The sequence below is a fragment of the Eretmochelys imbricata genome, chromosome 1 (assembly GCF_965152235.1).
Source record: "Eretmochelys imbricata isolate rEreImb1 chromosome 1, rEreImb1.hap1, whole genome shotgun sequence".
Classification (NCBI taxonomy): Eukaryota; Metazoa; Chordata; order Testudines; family Cheloniidae; genus Eretmochelys; species Eretmochelys imbricata.
In genome coordinates, this window is record NC_135572.1 from 238,358,071 (window position 1) to 238,375,349 (window position 17,279).

General features: G+C 40.9%; 1 protein-coding gene across 1 annotated transcript in view; it reads right to left on the reverse strand.

The window, feature by feature from the left end:
* BMAL2 (basic helix-loop-helix ARNT like 2) overlaps window positions 1–16,580 on the reverse strand; it is a 61,746-nt gene extending 45,166 nt beyond the window's left edge. Inside the window, exons 1-2 of the mRNA XM_077826120.1 lie at window positions 16,437–16,580; window positions 4,600–4,747 (exon numbers count right to left, since the gene is read on the reverse strand). Of these exons, the coding sequence (XP_077682246.1) occupies window positions 4,600–4,747; window positions 16,437–16,494 (206 nt within the window). The 5' untranslated portion in view covers window positions 16,495–16,580. The remainder of the gene's footprint in view (window positions 1–4,599; window positions 4,748–16,436) is intronic.
* Window positions 16,581–17,279: the final 699 nt, after the last annotated feature.

The following is a 17,279-nucleotide window of genomic DNA, read 5'->3' on the forward strand; positions in this document are numbered from 1 at the left end:
CCCACCCCCAGCCTCATCTTCCCCATCAACCAGGAATCTTGTCCTAACCCATTCCTTACTCCTTGCAGGTCTGACTCTTACCCCTCTTCCACACTGCCTGGTCCCAAAAGGTGGTCAGTGAGAGCACAGGAGGAAAGGCTCCCTGTCTCGTGCACAGACTCAGCACAGACTGCAGCAACCCAGAGCAGCAATTGCAGTGAAAGTCCTGCTCAGTCATGAGCTGGAGCATGATCAATGCAAATGAAATCTTTAGGGAAATTCAGCTCCGTTTCTGAGCACATACTCACAGTCAGTAGAACTGAAGAGCACCTCAAGAGATCATGATGTCCATCCTACGGTGCTGTGGCAGGACTACATATACCTAAGCCATTCCTGACAGATGTTTATCTAACCTGTTCTTAGAAGCCTCTCATAGAGGGGATTCCACAACCTCTCATGGAAGCCTATTCCAGTACTTAACTATCCTTTGATAATTTTTTTCCTGTTATCTAACTGTGACAGACCATACCCTTATGTTCACCACTTTTACAAAACCATGATGCATTTTGTACAAAGTATGCCTTGTGAGGTATCATTCAAAAATTCATAATCTACTGAACATTACTGTCCTGATAAAAATATGTGTAGCAACACTGTATGTAAAGTTATAAGATTTTACTGTATGGCATTGTTGAGAGATGCTCAGAGTTTAGAAAAACGATCCAAACCAGTTCCTCAGGGAAAAAAGTTTAGACAGCACCTCAGCCAGGTGTCAACATAATCAAGTGGACTATTACGCAGTGGAGCATCCATTCTTTGGGAGGAAAAAGAGTATGAGCTAGAAATTTACATTTTGGCAATGGAACAGGAGGGGGTTCCTGTCCAAAACAGATTTGCTGTTGCCTGAACCCCAGCTGGAGAGGATTCTCTCAAAGAAGATAAACGCTTTAAGAAGGGGGAACAGAGGACACATATCACCGCATCTTTACTCTTGCATCATCAACATTTGAAAGACAAAGGAAGCATCAGTGAACTGCGGGACTGGTCCTTACTGAAGGAATTCAACCAGTAACAGCATGAGGTGAGAAAAACCTTTACTTTGAATTCATTTAGTTTCTAAGTTAGGTATTAATTTGCATTTTACCTTTTATTTCTTTGTATCCGATCCTGACTTTTATGCTTCATTATTTGTAATCACTAAAAATCTTTCTGTAATAAATAAACTTGTTGTTTTATCTAAACCAGCATGTGTTTGGATCCCGGTTCCCCTTTATCTTGGGTGCTGCCCCCTGGCAGTACACCCACTCTCTGGGTCTCCCCACCCATGGGAACCCCCAACCCTCTATCCCCACCTCGCCTCAGTCTATGGCTACTGCCAGTCACCACCATCTAGCCCCCGCTCACTGGGGCGGACTTCAGTGGACAAGCCATTCATCATTGGCAAAGTGGAGTTTGGACCTGCTGCCTTTGCCTACTCTGGGCTTCACCTCTGCAACCCCAATACCCTTCCAGGCCTTTAACAAGGCCTGCAGCCTGGGGGGTTTCCAGGCTGGAGCTCCCCAGCTCCTCCAGCCTTCCCCCAGTCCTGCTCCACTCTAGGTACCTTACTCAGCTCCCAAGCAGCCAGGCTCATCTCTCTCCACAGCTAGAGAGAGACTGCCTGAGCTCCTGGCCCATAGCCTTTTATAGGGCCAGTTGTGGCCTGATTGGGGCGTGGCTCCAGCTGAGGCTGCCTTCCCCATCAGCCTAGCCTTTGGCTCACTGCCACAGCCCTCTCCCAGGGCTGGCTGCAACCCTTTCAGGCCCAGAGCAGGTGACCACCACGCGACAGCATATTATTTCCTATTAATGAAATGATGGGCTTTTTGTGAGCTTGTACTGGACAGAAGGAAAGAACTTGTCAGTACAAAGACGCACACTTCTGGGAACAAGTCTGGGACTGGGAATTTGCTTGTGTCACTCTACAATATAGTTCAAGAATGGATGGCTAGAAATGCTCATATCATTCAGCTTGGAGTGATTTTGCATGCTAGAAGCTGTGGGTGAACAGGCCAGGAGTGGTTGCTCTTACAGCAAAGCAGTGTGAAATGCACGCCCGGTTGTAGGGTTGAGAGGACGCAGCTGTTCAACTGGCCAGATCTGTACCCTGGGGAATGTCACCCTAGCCTAAATCTCTTTTGCAGCAGATCAAATAAATTAGTTCTTGTCTTACATTCAGTAGACATAAAGAACAATCAATGACTGGCCTCTTCATAACAGCACTTAAGATATTTGAAGACGATTATCAGGTCCTCAACACGGTCTCCTCTTCTCACGACTACACCTGCCCAGTTTTTTTTTTAACTTTTCATCATAGTTCAGATTTTCTAAACCTTTTATCATTTACATTGCTCTCCTCTGGAATCTCTCCAATTTGTTCACCTCTATCTTAAAGTGTTGGACACAGTATTCCAGCTGAGGCCTTGTGTAGTGTGGGACAGTTACCTCTCGTGTCTTACATACAACACTCCTGTTAATACACCCCAGAATATTAGCCTTTTTCGCAACTGCATCACATCGTTGGCTCATATTCCATTTTGATCTACTATAATCCCCCCAGGTACTTTTCCGTAGTACGAATGCCCAGCCAGTTATTTCCCATTTTGTGGTTCTTCATTTGATTTTTATTCAAGTGTATTACTTTGCACTTGTCTTTACTGAATTTTGTATGGTTGATTCAGACCAATTCAGGATGCCCCCAGCAACCCTTTTTCGCCCACTCTTCTCCCCAGGGCAATGCATGGGGCAGGAACTTCCCCAACTCTCAGGAAAGCCAAGCGGGCTCTCTCCAACCATCCTTGGGATACAGCAAATGGTGCCATGGCCCACCTCCCTGGGATAACAGCCTTCTATTGCTAACTAATATTGTCCATTGCTGTAGCTCAAGCTGTCTTGCAGTGCTGAAACTTTAGGGTTCAAACCCTGCTGACAATGCATGATTTGGGTAGGCAGGAGAGGGTAGAAAGATGAGAGCAGTTTTAAAACCAAGTTCTCTGGTATACCTTTTTCTTTTTTTAAAAGACATCTTCAAAATTACATACAATAAAAGTAAGTGAACTTTCTACATAAATAAATCACTTGAAACGTCAAACTTATTGTTCACATGCAACCTTAATTCTGCGTCAATGTGTTCAGGATAGTATATGATCATGTTATTAAAAACTATTTTTTTTAATAAGAACCTGCCTCATTAAGTGCAGTGGTCCAATAAATGAGGGGGGAGAATTAAGGTTGCCTGGGCAATCCAATCTGGAATTTCCTGACTTTTGAACACTTGATTTGCCAACTTAAATAAATATTTAATATCTTTTTGTACATAACTGACGTTTAATTTCTAAGGCATGATACATTTGAATTATAGTACACTGTACCAGAAATTTGGCTATACAAGCTGTCTAAACAAATTTTAGTCAATGAGGTCTGGTTGGCTCAGGGAATTGTCAATGACTAGATTCAGAGCACTTCAGAAACTCTAGATTCCTGGTTCAAATTAGTACACACAGTCATTATCTGTACAGGGCTTGAAAAATATACTTTTCGTTGAGTCTGAAATTTCCCATGGAACATTGGGATCCTATGCCATAAGTTCTGCAGGAGCTAAAGCTGTTAATTTTTCAGAAATGGATTTGTTTGGACTACTTATTTAAAAATCTTAAGAGGTGCAGGGAACAACTGAACATATCATGTGACAGTGGAAGTCAAATGTTTACATTCTGGACACATATTGTAGTTTGTTGAGGTTCAGGAAAAGAAAGTGCTTTCACTGGTACAAATGCAGCATGGCAATTTTATTTTCATTTATTAACATGATGATTCTCAAGCTGTAGTCTGTGGACCAAAAGAAGTCTAGAGAGCTTGCTGGTCCAATGTGCTGACTCTCTTCCTTTCTTCCAGCTGCTAAATAACATTCAAAATACACCTTAAGGTACAATATTTTCCTAACAGTGTTTTTCCATGTACGCAATTGCTGTAGCTGCCCCAGGGATGTTACGTGCTTGTGGATGGGAGAGGAGCAGTCCACAAGATAATCTCAGTATTAGACCATGCTCCACACTATGAAAGAGTCTGAGAACTCCAGCATCAAATCTTTCTAGGTTGCACTTCTGTCTAGATGCTTATGTGACTGCCTACCCACTTCATCATTACACCAACACCACATTTTGCAGTTCTAAGTTTAAGAGCTAATTAGCCAATCAACCAGACACTAAGTGATATTCTTGTTTGTATTTGCAATACCCCTCTGCTACAAGTTAGCATGCCTTTACTGAAAAAAGGAGGATAGAAAAAAGTTACGGTTTGAAATTCTAGCACCAGAGATATATAACCAAAGGTCTTGGACCAGAAAATGCCATTACAGAAATCCACCTAAAATCAACTCAAGGGAGTCAGGACCCTGTCTGTCTACAGTTCTTGATCTCCCAGGATTTCCAAAGAATGGATGTGCAATACTGTTTTCCCTTTAAAATAAATGTAATGGGAAATTGCACAAATATATTACAAAGTCAAGCAAGAACAGATGCTTGCCTCCAACTGGTATTGTCTCATCATGATGTAGAGACAGAGTAGAAGCAGACCACTTACTGGTTATCAAAATCACTTCCTTTGCGCTTTTTTGGAAACTCAACTGAAAATGTGTTGAAAGAACAGGCAGTGGCAGGGTTGGTTATTGGATTCATAAGGGTGGAGACTGCAGAGGCAACACATTGGCTCCCTTCCATCACAAGATTATCTGTAAATGAAAAAAAAATATGACAATAAAGCAGAAGAGTATTATTTGCTCATTTTGATTTTGATTTTAAAAACAACTCTCCACCCAAAAGTACCTCATCCAGAGCTCTGGGCGTCTTCGACATACACTTAAATCCACAATACTAGAAGTGTGACAATATAAATTGTCAAATGAAGCAGCACTTTCCCTTTCCCCCAACCATAATAAAACTTCAACTAACCACCAGTCATTAGAACCAATAAAACTTAAAATGCATTCCCCATATGCACGATCCCACCAGCTACAATCCCATCCTGTAATATCTCAGACTTCCAAAAAATGCATGCTGATACAGATGAGCTTTTCAGAGTGAGCAGAAGATCAAAATATTGGGGCTTTTTCAAGCCAGGGACCAAGCACAAACAAAACCTTACAAGGATACACATATCGTATATAAAAGACACTCTAAATTACTAACAAATTTCTACAGCTCTATACTTTAAAAAGCAGCTAGGCATGCTAAAAATATTTTGTACAAATGGAATCATAGAAATGTACGACTGGAAGGGATCTTGAGAAGTGATGAAGTCCAGCTCCCTGCACTGAGGTACAACCAAGTAAACCGAGACCATCCCTGACAGATGTTTGTCCAATCTGTTTTTAAAAACCTGCAATGATGGGGATTCCACAACCTCCCTTGGAAGCCCAGTCTAGTTTTTAATTATCCTTATAGTTAGAACACTTTTAACAGCTAATCTAAATCTCCTTTGGTGCAAAATAATCCCATTACTTCTTGCCCTACCTTCAGCGGACATGGAAAACAATTGATCACAGTCCTCTTATAACAGCCCTTAACATATTTGAAGACTTATCAAGTCCCCACTCAGTCTTCTTTTCTCAAGACTAAACATGTCCAGTTCTTTCAACCTTTCCTCATAGGTCAGCTTTTCTAATCTTTCACCATTTTTGTTCTCTCCTCTGGATTCTGCCCAATTTAACCACATCCTTCCTAGAGTCTGGTGCCCAGAATTGTACAAAGTACTCCAGCTGGGGACTCATGAGTGATGAGTACAGGACAATTACCTCCCATGTCTTACATACAACACTCCTGTTAATACACTCCAGAATGCTATTAGCCTTTCCCACAGCTGCATCACATTGTTGACTCATGTTCAATTTGTGATCTACTATTCCCGCCCCAGATCCTTTTCAGCAATATTACCAGCTATGCAATTATTCCCCATGTTGTGGTTGTGCATTGATTTTTCCTTTCTAAGCAAAGTACTTTGCATTTGTCTTTATTGAATTTCATCTTGTTGATTTGAGACCAATTCTCCAATTTATCAAGGACATTTTGAATTCTAATCCTGTCCTTCAAAGTGCTTTCAACCCTTCTCCATTTGGTGTCATCCACAAAATTTATAAGCATTCTTCCCATTCCATTATAGCACTGGACCCTTGTGCGACCCTACTAGAAATGCCCTCCCAGTTTAACAGTTAACCACTAGTATCTATGCTTTGAACATGGCTTTTCAATCAGTTGTGCACTCACCTTATAGTAATTTCATCTAGACTGCATCTCCCTAGCTTGCTTATGAGAATGGTATGTGGGACTGCATCAAAATCCTTACTAAAAATCAAGATACATCATGTCTACTGCTTCCCCTTATCCACCAACCCAGTAACACCATCTGTGAAGGAAATTAGGCTTGTTTGGCATGATTTTTGTTTGAAAAATCCATGCTGGCTATTCTTTATAACTTTATTGTCCTTTAGATGCTTACAAATTCATAGATACTAAGGTCAGAAGGGACCATTATGATCATCTAATCCGACCTCCTGCACAACGCAGGCCACAGAATCTCACCCACCCACTCCTGTGAAAAACCTCTCACCTACGTCTGAGCTATTGAAGTCCTCAAATCGTGGTTTAAAGACTTCAAGGAACAGAGAATCCTCCAGCAAGCGACCCGTGCCCCATGCTACAGAAGAAGGCGTCCTCTAGATGCTTACAAATTGATTGTTTAATGATTTGTTCTAGTATCTTTTCAGGTATTGAAGTTAGGCTGACTGGTCTATAATTCTCCAGGTCCTCTGTTCCCCTTTTAAAGATAGGTACTATGTTTTCTCTTCTGCAGTCCTCTGGGTCCTCACCCATCCTCCATGAGTTCATGAAGGTAATTACTAATGGTTCCAAGCTTGCTTCAGCTAGTTCTTTAAGTATCCCAGATGAATTTCATCAGGTCCTGCTGACTTGACTACCTCTAACTTCTCTAAATATTCTTTAACCTGTTCTTTTCCAATTTTGACCTATGTCCCTTTCCCCCTGTTAATATTGTGTTGAGTATCTGGTTATTATTAACCTTTTTAGTGAAGACTGAAGCAAAATAGGCATTAAACACTTCAGCCTTTCTGATGGGATCAGTTAGTAAGTGATTTACTACCATTTTCAAATCAAGCAAGAAAAGTTACACATGTGTATGTATGTACCTGGAATTCTTCAAGATGTGTTGGCCAGACATACTCCATTTAAGGTATGTGTGATGGGTTGGATCACAGAGACCCCCTTGGGACTGTCACCTGACGTGCTGAGACTACGTCTGAGCCCGTTTTCCCTGCCAGCTTGGGACTTCAGAACCCTGCTTTGTTGAGCCAGACTCACTAGCCTGCTGCAAACGCAGACCCAGGTCTGAACTACGTCCCCAAAGCTGCACTTAACTGAAAACAGCTTAAGAAGTGGTCCTGTCTCCTTGGGATCCAAACCCCAAATAAATCCATTTTACTCTATATAAAGCTTATACAGGGTAAACTCAAATTGTTGGCCCGCTGTAACACAGACAGAGAGATATGCACAGCTGTTTCCCCTCTTCCCCTGGTATTAATACATACTCTGGGTTAATTAATAAGTAAAAAAAAGTGATTTTATTAAATACAAAAAGTAGGATTTAAGTGGTTCCAAGTAATAACAGACAGAACAAAGTACGTTACCAAGCAAAATAAAACAAAACATGCAAGTCTAAGCCCAATATACCAAGAAACCAATTACAAATAAAATCTCACTCTCAGAGATGTTCCAATAAGCTTCTTTCATATACTAGACTCCTTCCTAGTCTGGGCCCAATCCTTTCCCCGGTACAGTTCTTGTTAGCTCCAGCGGTAACTAGGGGATTTCTCATGACTGGAACCTCCTTTGCTCTTTTATAGCTTTGGCACAAGGCGGGAGTCTTCTCTCTCTCTGGGACCCCACCCCCGCTTCTAAATGGAAAAGCACCAGGTTTAAGATGGATTTCTGTACCAGGTGACATGGTCACATGTCCTGTGAGGCCCCAAGCCTTCATTCTTCCCGGCCTGACTCACAGGAAAGCTTGCAAGTAAACAGAGCCATCTACAGTCAATTGTCCTAGTTAATGGGAGCCATCAAGATTCCAAACCACCATTAATGGCCCACACTTTGCATAATTACAATAGGACCTCCGAGTTATATTTCATATTTCTAGTTTCAGATACAAGAATGAACACCCTCAATAGATTATAAGCTTTGTAATGACACCTTACAAGAAACCTTTTACATGAAGTATATTCCAGTTACATTATATTCACACTTATTAGCATATTTTCATAAAATCAGATGGAGTGCAACATCACAGTATGCATGTGCCCAAGACTGGAGTCTTTTGGCCAGCAGTGTCCACTGTGCCCACAAATGTGCCCTAGAATTCAGTGCCCCATAATGAAGGCATAAAAGGGCAGAACAGGAGAAATGCCACCATTTCCTCTCCACAGCAAAATCCAGGTGACATGGGACTAAAAGGGATAGAGGATGAGTCATGGAATATGTAATATGGCCAATGCATCTTTAAGAACTCCAGTTACTGCAAAGGCAAGAAACTTCCTTTCTTATTCAAATGCTTGTTCTTTGGCTACTTGACTAGTTAAGGTGACTCCCAATGTAATAGAGATTGCAATTCAGATTCTTAGGACAACAGAGATTGTAACATAGCCTTTCCAAACACAGCATCTGGTCTGAAAGCTTCAATGCTAGTGCATAGTCCACAAAAGGAAAACAATTTCAAAGATGCAGCAGAGGCTGCCTAACTTCAGGTAAAATGAGCTCTGAGAGATGAAGGAGGACCCACTTTAGCCACTTCATAACAGGATCTCACACAGATCTCCATCCAAGATCATCGCTAGATAAGTTGGTTTCCCCTTCATCTTTTCTGCTATTGAAACAAAATCTTGATGTGAAGCTAAAACATGTTGTCCTCTATGAATAAATGCTAATGCACATCTGACAGGAAATGGAGCTTAGCCTCTGTCTTAGAAGCACGTGGTTTAGGGAAAATATAAGCAGATGAATCTGTTGGTTCAAATGGAAGTCTGACAACTTTTGGTAGAAATTAGGCTGACGCCTATCAGACACTTTGTTCAGAAAGAACATGGCATATTATCAGGGCCCCACCCTTCTTGCACAGATAACTGCAACTAAAACTGCCATTTTCATAGGGAGAGAGATGTAACCATATGCACATTGCCATTGGTTCGAAAGGCAGGACCATCGGTGCAGACAGAACTAAAGTTAAGATTTCACAATAAGATTCCCACACTTATGGGTGGAAACGTCTTAGCAAGACCCTTCAAACACTTTACAACAATGTGACCAGCTACTGGAGGGTGATATATGCATTTTCAAACAGCCCTAATTATGATACACTCCTTAATTACATGAGAACATGTTATTTTGCTACAGGATCCCTGCTAAATTAAAGCACAAGATGGATTACAAGAGAGCAGAAATAAGATTGCAAAGGCAACTGTAAATCTAGCATTTCCTAACATTTGAGTTCTTGACTTTGCAATCTCAAAAATGTATGTTTGACATAGCTGGGGTTTTTTGTTATTTTTTGCATTTGTGTGTATTATTTGTATATGATATAGAGGAAAATTCACTTGACTTTTTTGCTTTCATTTATAGCAGAGAAGGCTATAAGAATTTTTTCTACCTTTTATCCTAATTATTAAAATTTCAGTATTAGTATGTGATGACTTAATATAAAATATTTGGGTGCATTTGCATTTAATCAGTCCCTGAACATTTATTTTTAGCACTGCCCATTTTGTTAGGTTGTATCAATGTCCAGTCAATACGACTCAAGGAGAACACTTCAGTAATGGGTAGTTACATGGGATACTGTGAGAAACACTTTCCACACTGAAGAGGCTCCTTCTATTGAAAATCCAGAAAAAAAAACCACCATAAAATTCAAATTCTGTTAAGCAACCAAGATTAATTTTTTTTATGGAAAACATGTAAAAAGTAATATATTGAAGAACCTATTTTTGTTTAAGAAACAATTACTCTACATGCTGCATACTGCAAGTAAGAACTGAAGATCTTTATTACAAATAGATTTAAAACATACTGCAGCATCTTAGAATAAATAAAGTTGGATTAGAAACAAAATACTTTTGGTTAATGTCACAAGAAATGAAATTGCCACAGAATGGGCCCATTACCTTACTCTATCCCTACATTTTTTCTGAAAACTTTACCAAGCATAAGATAAAAAGATATCAAAGCTCAAGTTTAAAAGTCATAATTTACTCACAGTGATATATGCAACATGTGAAACAGCAGTAGTTGTAGGTAATTAAGTCTGTGCAAGTTTGAGGTTACACTACATCAACCACTTACAAAGTCACACCGAGTCATACTATTTAAGCCAAAGATCTGTCCAAATGATGCCTTAGACTATGAAGAGAGTATCTTTTCCTTGAGTTTATAACTACAACAACCTGCTGTAGGCTGAAACAAATTATATATCGCAGCCTTGGAAAGTTTAGGACATAAAAAAATCATTATTAAACAAAGGGAACATTTTGGCATCTTCAGATTTGTATTATTCAATTAAAAGATAGACAGCTTAATTTTAAGACTGTAGAGCCAGATTTTCAGTACATGAGGTACACAAATTAGATGCGTAAGCAGGTACACAACTGCAGTAAACGCATACACAAATTAAACATATGATTTCTGTACCTACTGTCTGAAAAGGGAGCTTTTAATTTTGTATACTCAAATGCCCCTTTTTCTTTAAAAAAAAAAAAGACACCATTAATTTAAAAGTCGAAAATTACTTTTATAAACATAAAATACTACTGGATTTTTTTTAAAATTTAACACCACTTGAATTAATTGCGTTGAATGAAGTAGGAATTATGTATTTGTGCCAGTACAGGCCAGTGAACTAGGTTCATCTAGCAATGATAGCAGATCAATCAAGGAAGGTAGGTGAACAAACTGAAATCCACGATTTGTCCTTTCAGAGACTTACTTCTGTAATTGCATATGTTCTCAAATTGCCTTTGTTTAAAAGGAATTTTCTTTCCACTCCTTATGGCTTAAATATTTCCAATCAACCTAAGAAAGTTACTAACCTCCCGCATTCATCTTTCATTTCTATCTACCTTACTTTCTTTATGATTCACTGTAACTGATATGCTGTTACACTTCTTCTCTGACGGACTTATAAAAACACTACCTAGCTGGTGCTGGTGAAGATTTCATTACTAAAGGAGCTTTCTTTTGGCAATCTGTAGTTTTAACCTGTCACTACAGGGTTTGACTCAAGATTAAGAAAACGGGGAACTGAGGGACAAGCGGGAGCCGCGATCGCCTGAACCTGCGGACGCGGCAGGTAAACAAACCGGCCCGGCCCACCTCTGAACAAGCGCCGTCCCAAGTTTGGGAACACTGACCTAGGTAATGGACTCATATAACTGTAACAAAGTAGGTACATTTAAATTCTGCCAATAGCTTTTTTCATATTCTACAGACAGGGGCACACACTGGAAATTTCTCACCCTGGTGCAATTACTCCCTCCTTTGCACAACTATGGCTGTTATTAAAGTTGTGTCAGCATTTCATTCTTATAATTTAGAAATGAAAACGCATTTTAATGCTAATCCTCTTTTTGGGGATAGGAGGTGGGAAGGGAAATTACTCAGAACTCTCATGCTTGTTCTTAGCCCAGAGGTGAATTTTTGTTGGGGTATGCTTGAAGAAAATTCTATCAGCAGTTTGAGTTGTCAGAGCATAAAAATGGTAGTTTTTTCATGCTTTAAGAAAACTATTCAGATACTTTTTATGCTCAAATTAATCCAGAGTATTTTAGTAGCTCAGACCTGGCATATTCCAAGATTTCAGCAAAGAAAACAAGCTTTCACAAGTTTGAAAAAGTCTGAGTAAGAAATAAGTTAGAAATGAACGTAATAAGAGATAGGACAGTTCTTTACCAATGAAATGGCCCAATCTTGTAAATCCTTACAAATCCCATTGACTTCAGGGTTTTCATATTGTGGCCCGGAACATGCACAGAGTGCAGTCACACAGCAACAACTCACCTAAACACCCACAAACAGAAAATAATCACAGTTGGTTTAAATTTTCAAAAACAGCAAATGATCATGGTTGCCCAACTTGAGACTCAAGTCAAGGTGCCTAACTGGCCCTTTTAAGGCCACCCAAAACTTAAAGCACTCAAAATCAATAGTTACTTCTGAAGACTTAAGACAACTCTGTTTATCTAAATCATTAGGCACATGCATATAGGATCACAAGTTAGATTATTCAAATAATTGTGCCCCATTTGATAGGTTGTTTAAATTTTGTTTCTTTTTAATAAAAGGATTAGTTTTCTAAAATTATTGTAATGAATAATTACTGCCGAGATACATGCAAGAATGAGGAAATTACATCTGTTCAACATATATAGGCATTATTACTCCACTCAGTGGAGCAGAACGTTACACACAGTATTGTGTGGGGAGCCAAGTTACAGTTGCTATGACAGCTTTCATTTTGAAGCTCCTAAATTGTGTACACCAAAAAATTTCAGCAACAATGTTCCATTAACAAGGGTGTGTGTGTGTGCACATTAACTATCCTTTGTTCAGAGTTTTAAAATTTAACATAAAAAGATTTCAGATTATTCACACTGATGTTTAGCATTCAGATCACAGCAGAGAACAAAATTTCAAAGTTCTGTCAGTGTTTTAAAGAGATTCAATAGCAAAAGTAGTAGATGCATACTGACCTAAATTAATTTTTTTCACTTTTTGTACTACAACTCACACACGAACAGAAAACCCACCACACATAATGGGGAGCAAGAAACCGAGACTTAGTACTGAACACATTACAAGCATGGACAGTAAATAGATGATAAACACTTAACAGGTTAAACCAAAATCATCAATAATTACTAGTACAGACAATTTTAAGTACTTGATATTTCCTCAACAAAAAATTCATAGAGCTATCACTGTCTTGAATAAGCAGTAGTCAAAACCCAGTGATTTTATCAAATAAACCAGACACGTTGAACTCTGGGGTACAGATGTGGGGACCCGCATGAAAGACCCCCTAAGCTTATTTCTACCAGCTTAGGTTAAAACTTTCCCAAGACACAAAATTCCCTGTATCTGGGATTCAGTATGCTGCCACCACCAAGAGATTTAACAAAGAATCAGGGAAGAGACCACTTGGAGATGTCTTCCCCCAAAATATCCCCCACAAGCCTTAACCCCCTTTCCTGGGGAGGCTTGAGAATAAACAAGATGAGCACAGACCAGCCTTGAGTTTTTAGGACACTAAAACCCCAGTCAGATTCTCAAAAAACAGAACTTTATTAGAAGAACAAAAAAAAATAAAAGAAACACTGTAAGATTAGAATGGAAGATAATCTCACAGGCAGTCAGATTCAAAACATAGAGAATCCCTCTAGGCAAAACCTTAAATTACAAAAAGACACAAAAACAGGGATACACATTCCCTCCAGCACCGCGAATTTCAGAAGCCAAAAAAAAAACAACAAAAGAAAATCTAACGTATTTTCTAGCTAGATTACTTACTAACTCTATAGGAGTTGGATTGCTTGCTTTCTTGATCTGTCCCTGGCAGAGGCATCACACAGACAGACAGACAAAACCTTCCCCCCAGCCCAGATTTGAAAGTATCTTGTCCCCGTACTGGTCATTTTGGTCAGGTGCCAGCCAGGTTACTTGAGCTTCTTAACCCTTTACAGGTAAGAAGATTATGCCTCTGGCTAGGAGGGAATTTTCTAGCACTGTATACAGAAAGGTGGTTACCCTTCCCTTTATATTTATGACACATGTATTTAGTAAACAGATTTGAACTACGTATATGGGTTTGGCCCAGTAGGGTGTATGTATATTTAAATATGAATGTAATTAGCTACAGAGAACATTCTATGCCAGTGCTTTAAAATCTTCACTGCCTCCTTAGTCACTTTCAGGTGCAACTTAAGGAAATCTACAAAGTACTGTAGCTTGGATCCAAACTGAGAAAACACCAGTTGCCGCACATCCTGTTAGGAGAATTGATGTTAGCTGTTCTCTCGTGAGTCCTACATTCCAATGACTGTGGGCAAAATCCTGACTCTTCAGAAGTCAATGGCAAAACTCCTGGACCTATTGAAATCAATAGAATTTCAACCAGGAGTTTTCAGTGGTATACCTTGGCTCTTGGTTTTCCTCAATGGTACTGAAGAGCCCATCTGTTTATTGGGGGGTTTGCACGACGATATATTACTACTTCTAGTTAAAACACAAACCCACAGGGAGCTAATGTCAATAATCTAATTTTAGTTTTTTCTTAATTCATACAAGTGCACTAATAATAATAATGTGAAAGGGTAAACTTAAAAGTAAGTATTAATCAAGAGATTGGTCTGGACCTATTTCAATCTTTAGAATAAAAATTTTAGAGTCTTTCACACAACAATAAAAGTAAGAAACTACTAATATAGTAATTGGTCTACCAGATCTTAAAGAACCAACGCGAACAAGTATCAGCAATCTGATAGTGGAAATTGACAAGAGTAAGAAATATAAATTACTATAAAATATGTGACCCTATGGTACATTTTCCTTCCTATGGGCGCTTCTCCAGGGGAAGGGGAAAAAAAAAAAAAAAGCTATGCAAATCCAGTGTTTTGGGGGAGGGATGTTTTGGTTTGTTTGTTTGTTTGTTTTTGGTTTGCTTCTATTTCCTCCTTTCCTTACAAAACATACACAGTGCGGATCAAATACATTTTCCCCTTTTGAACTGATTTTCATGGAAGCTAAAAGATAAAAAAATAAACCTCACATGCTATAAAAACAAATATCACTGTTTCACACCCATTTAAACAACCAAATGCTGTCTAACTTCCATAAACCAAGAGACAAAAACAGTCAGGAAAAAAAATAATGACCTAATTTTAGGCGACTAGAATGAACACACACACACATGAAAGAAAACCCGAACACCAAAAGGCTTAGTAGTAACTAAGCGAAGTAAAAGTGACAGTTGAAGCAGGAATTCACTCTCTCTTCTGTGCCTCACAGCCAGGTACAAAGCATCTATTTCTTTCCTCAGATTGAAATCATGGAAGGGACAATATATACATTTTAAAGGAGAAAAAGCCCAAACTGCTGCTAATTTTGAACCTCGCTCAGGTCCAGAGGGTTATGGTTAAGAACAAAGATCAAACCTAAGTATATTCACACACAACAGACACACCACACTTAAGATGATGGATTAAACTAGTACACATCAGAAAGCCGATACCTAACAGACATATTACACACAAACTTTTGTATAAAGCAAAGCCATATCAATCAACTACTAAATAAAACAAAAACAGTGCATTACAGACCAGAGAAAAAAAGTATTTAGCCCAATTCATCCAAGTGCAGACATATGTCTACAACAGTGATAAAAAAACAGATTAGTATGTGACTATTTAATATAGGATCTATGTGTGGGTGTACATAATGAATAACAAAACAGGTTATTTTTTGCAGATGCTTCCCCATTTAAGACTTTAATAATACTGCATGGGCAAGTGAGCTGGTGTAGCTCAGTGGTTTGAGCATTGGCCTGCTAAACCCAGGGTTGTGAGCTCAATCCTTGAGGGGGTCATTTGGGATCTGGGGCAAAAATTGGGGATCGGTCCTGCTTTGAGCAGGGGTTGGACTAGATGACCTCCTGAGGTCCCTTCCAACCCTGATATTCTATGATTCTATGACTCTGCTCTGAGCCAGAGAATGGGTATTTAGCCGGGAAAAAAGTATGAACATAATGGAAGGGGGATGCACTACTATGAATTCAAGAAAAGCGGTGTGAAATTGGGATAGTATATTGGGAATGTCACACACGTAGATGGGGCACACCACAGACACCCAGGAAAAAAGAAAGACACACTGCGTATGTGTGTATTCATATACCGTGATACAGAAATACGCCCGGGATACAACGCAGACACACACACAGGAACAAACCCAGGATAACACACACACAGGCGGGTTTCAGAGTAGCGGCCGTGTTAGTCTCTATCCGACAAAAAGAACAGGAGGACTTGTGGCACCTGGGAGACTAACCCATTTATTTGAGCGTAAGCTTTCGTGAGCTACAGCTCACTTCAGACAGAGAATCTGTGTACGCGCACCCCCCCCCCCCAGATAACACACAATGGGTGTATGTAGATGTACACACACACCCGGGATACAAAATGCACGCTCGGGAATGGACGAGGACGAGGCAGGAGCTCCCTAGCCCCGCACGGGGTACAGGGCAGCCCCTCTCGGTCGGTCAGTCTGTCTGTGGTCAGGCCCAGGCCCAGGCCCAGGCCCAACCCCGCCCCTGACCTGCCGGCGCCACTCTCTGCTGCTGCTCCTCCTCCTCCTCGGCCCCCGTCTCGGCCATGGCGAACGCCCCCGGCCGCAGCGGCACAGAGCGGGCGAGGCGAGCGGTTCGTGCACGCCCCGCCGTGGGCCCGTCCGAGCCCCGGCTCTGAGCACCGCCCCCTCCGCCGCGCGCCTCTCGCGAGATCCCCGTCAGAGCGGGCGGGGGAAGTTGCCGGTGCCGGCTCCTGGGCCTCGCGGCGGGGCGCGAGGTTTCCTGGCGGGAGCCCGCAGCGCAGCCCGGCCGCTAGGGAGCCCCCCGCACGTGGCTCAGCCACAGGGCTGCAGACAGCATGTTATCCTCGTGCCCCTTCTGCCTGCAGCCCCCTCCTCGCCCTCTGCCAGCGGCTGGCCGGGGTGGGGGTCGCAGCCTGTTGCTGCCAGGTCCAGCGCGTGTAGCCAAGTAACGTCCAGTACCACAAACCCTGAGACAGGGCCTCAGGGCGCGTGGTTGCCCCGTGCTGCACTTGGGGGCCATGATGACAAGACCACCCTGTGTTGCCAGCCCCATGCCTACAAAAATCTCGAGTGAGGCCTCCCACACTCCCTGCCAAATCATGACCTTTTAATTCCTGGGGGTCTTTTTATTTACCTTCTGTTTTTTTAAGCATATGAGTGGTTTGCTCCAGTCACATGTTCAAGCCTTCCTCCATAACTATGAGGCCCAGAAACTTACAAAAAGAAAAGGGTGAGATTCTCACATATTCACATGACTCCTGGAGCTGGGGCTTTAACACACACCAAATAACACACACCAAATATTGAGAGACTTGCAATTCAAATCGTGAGCATTGAGAAAATTGACAC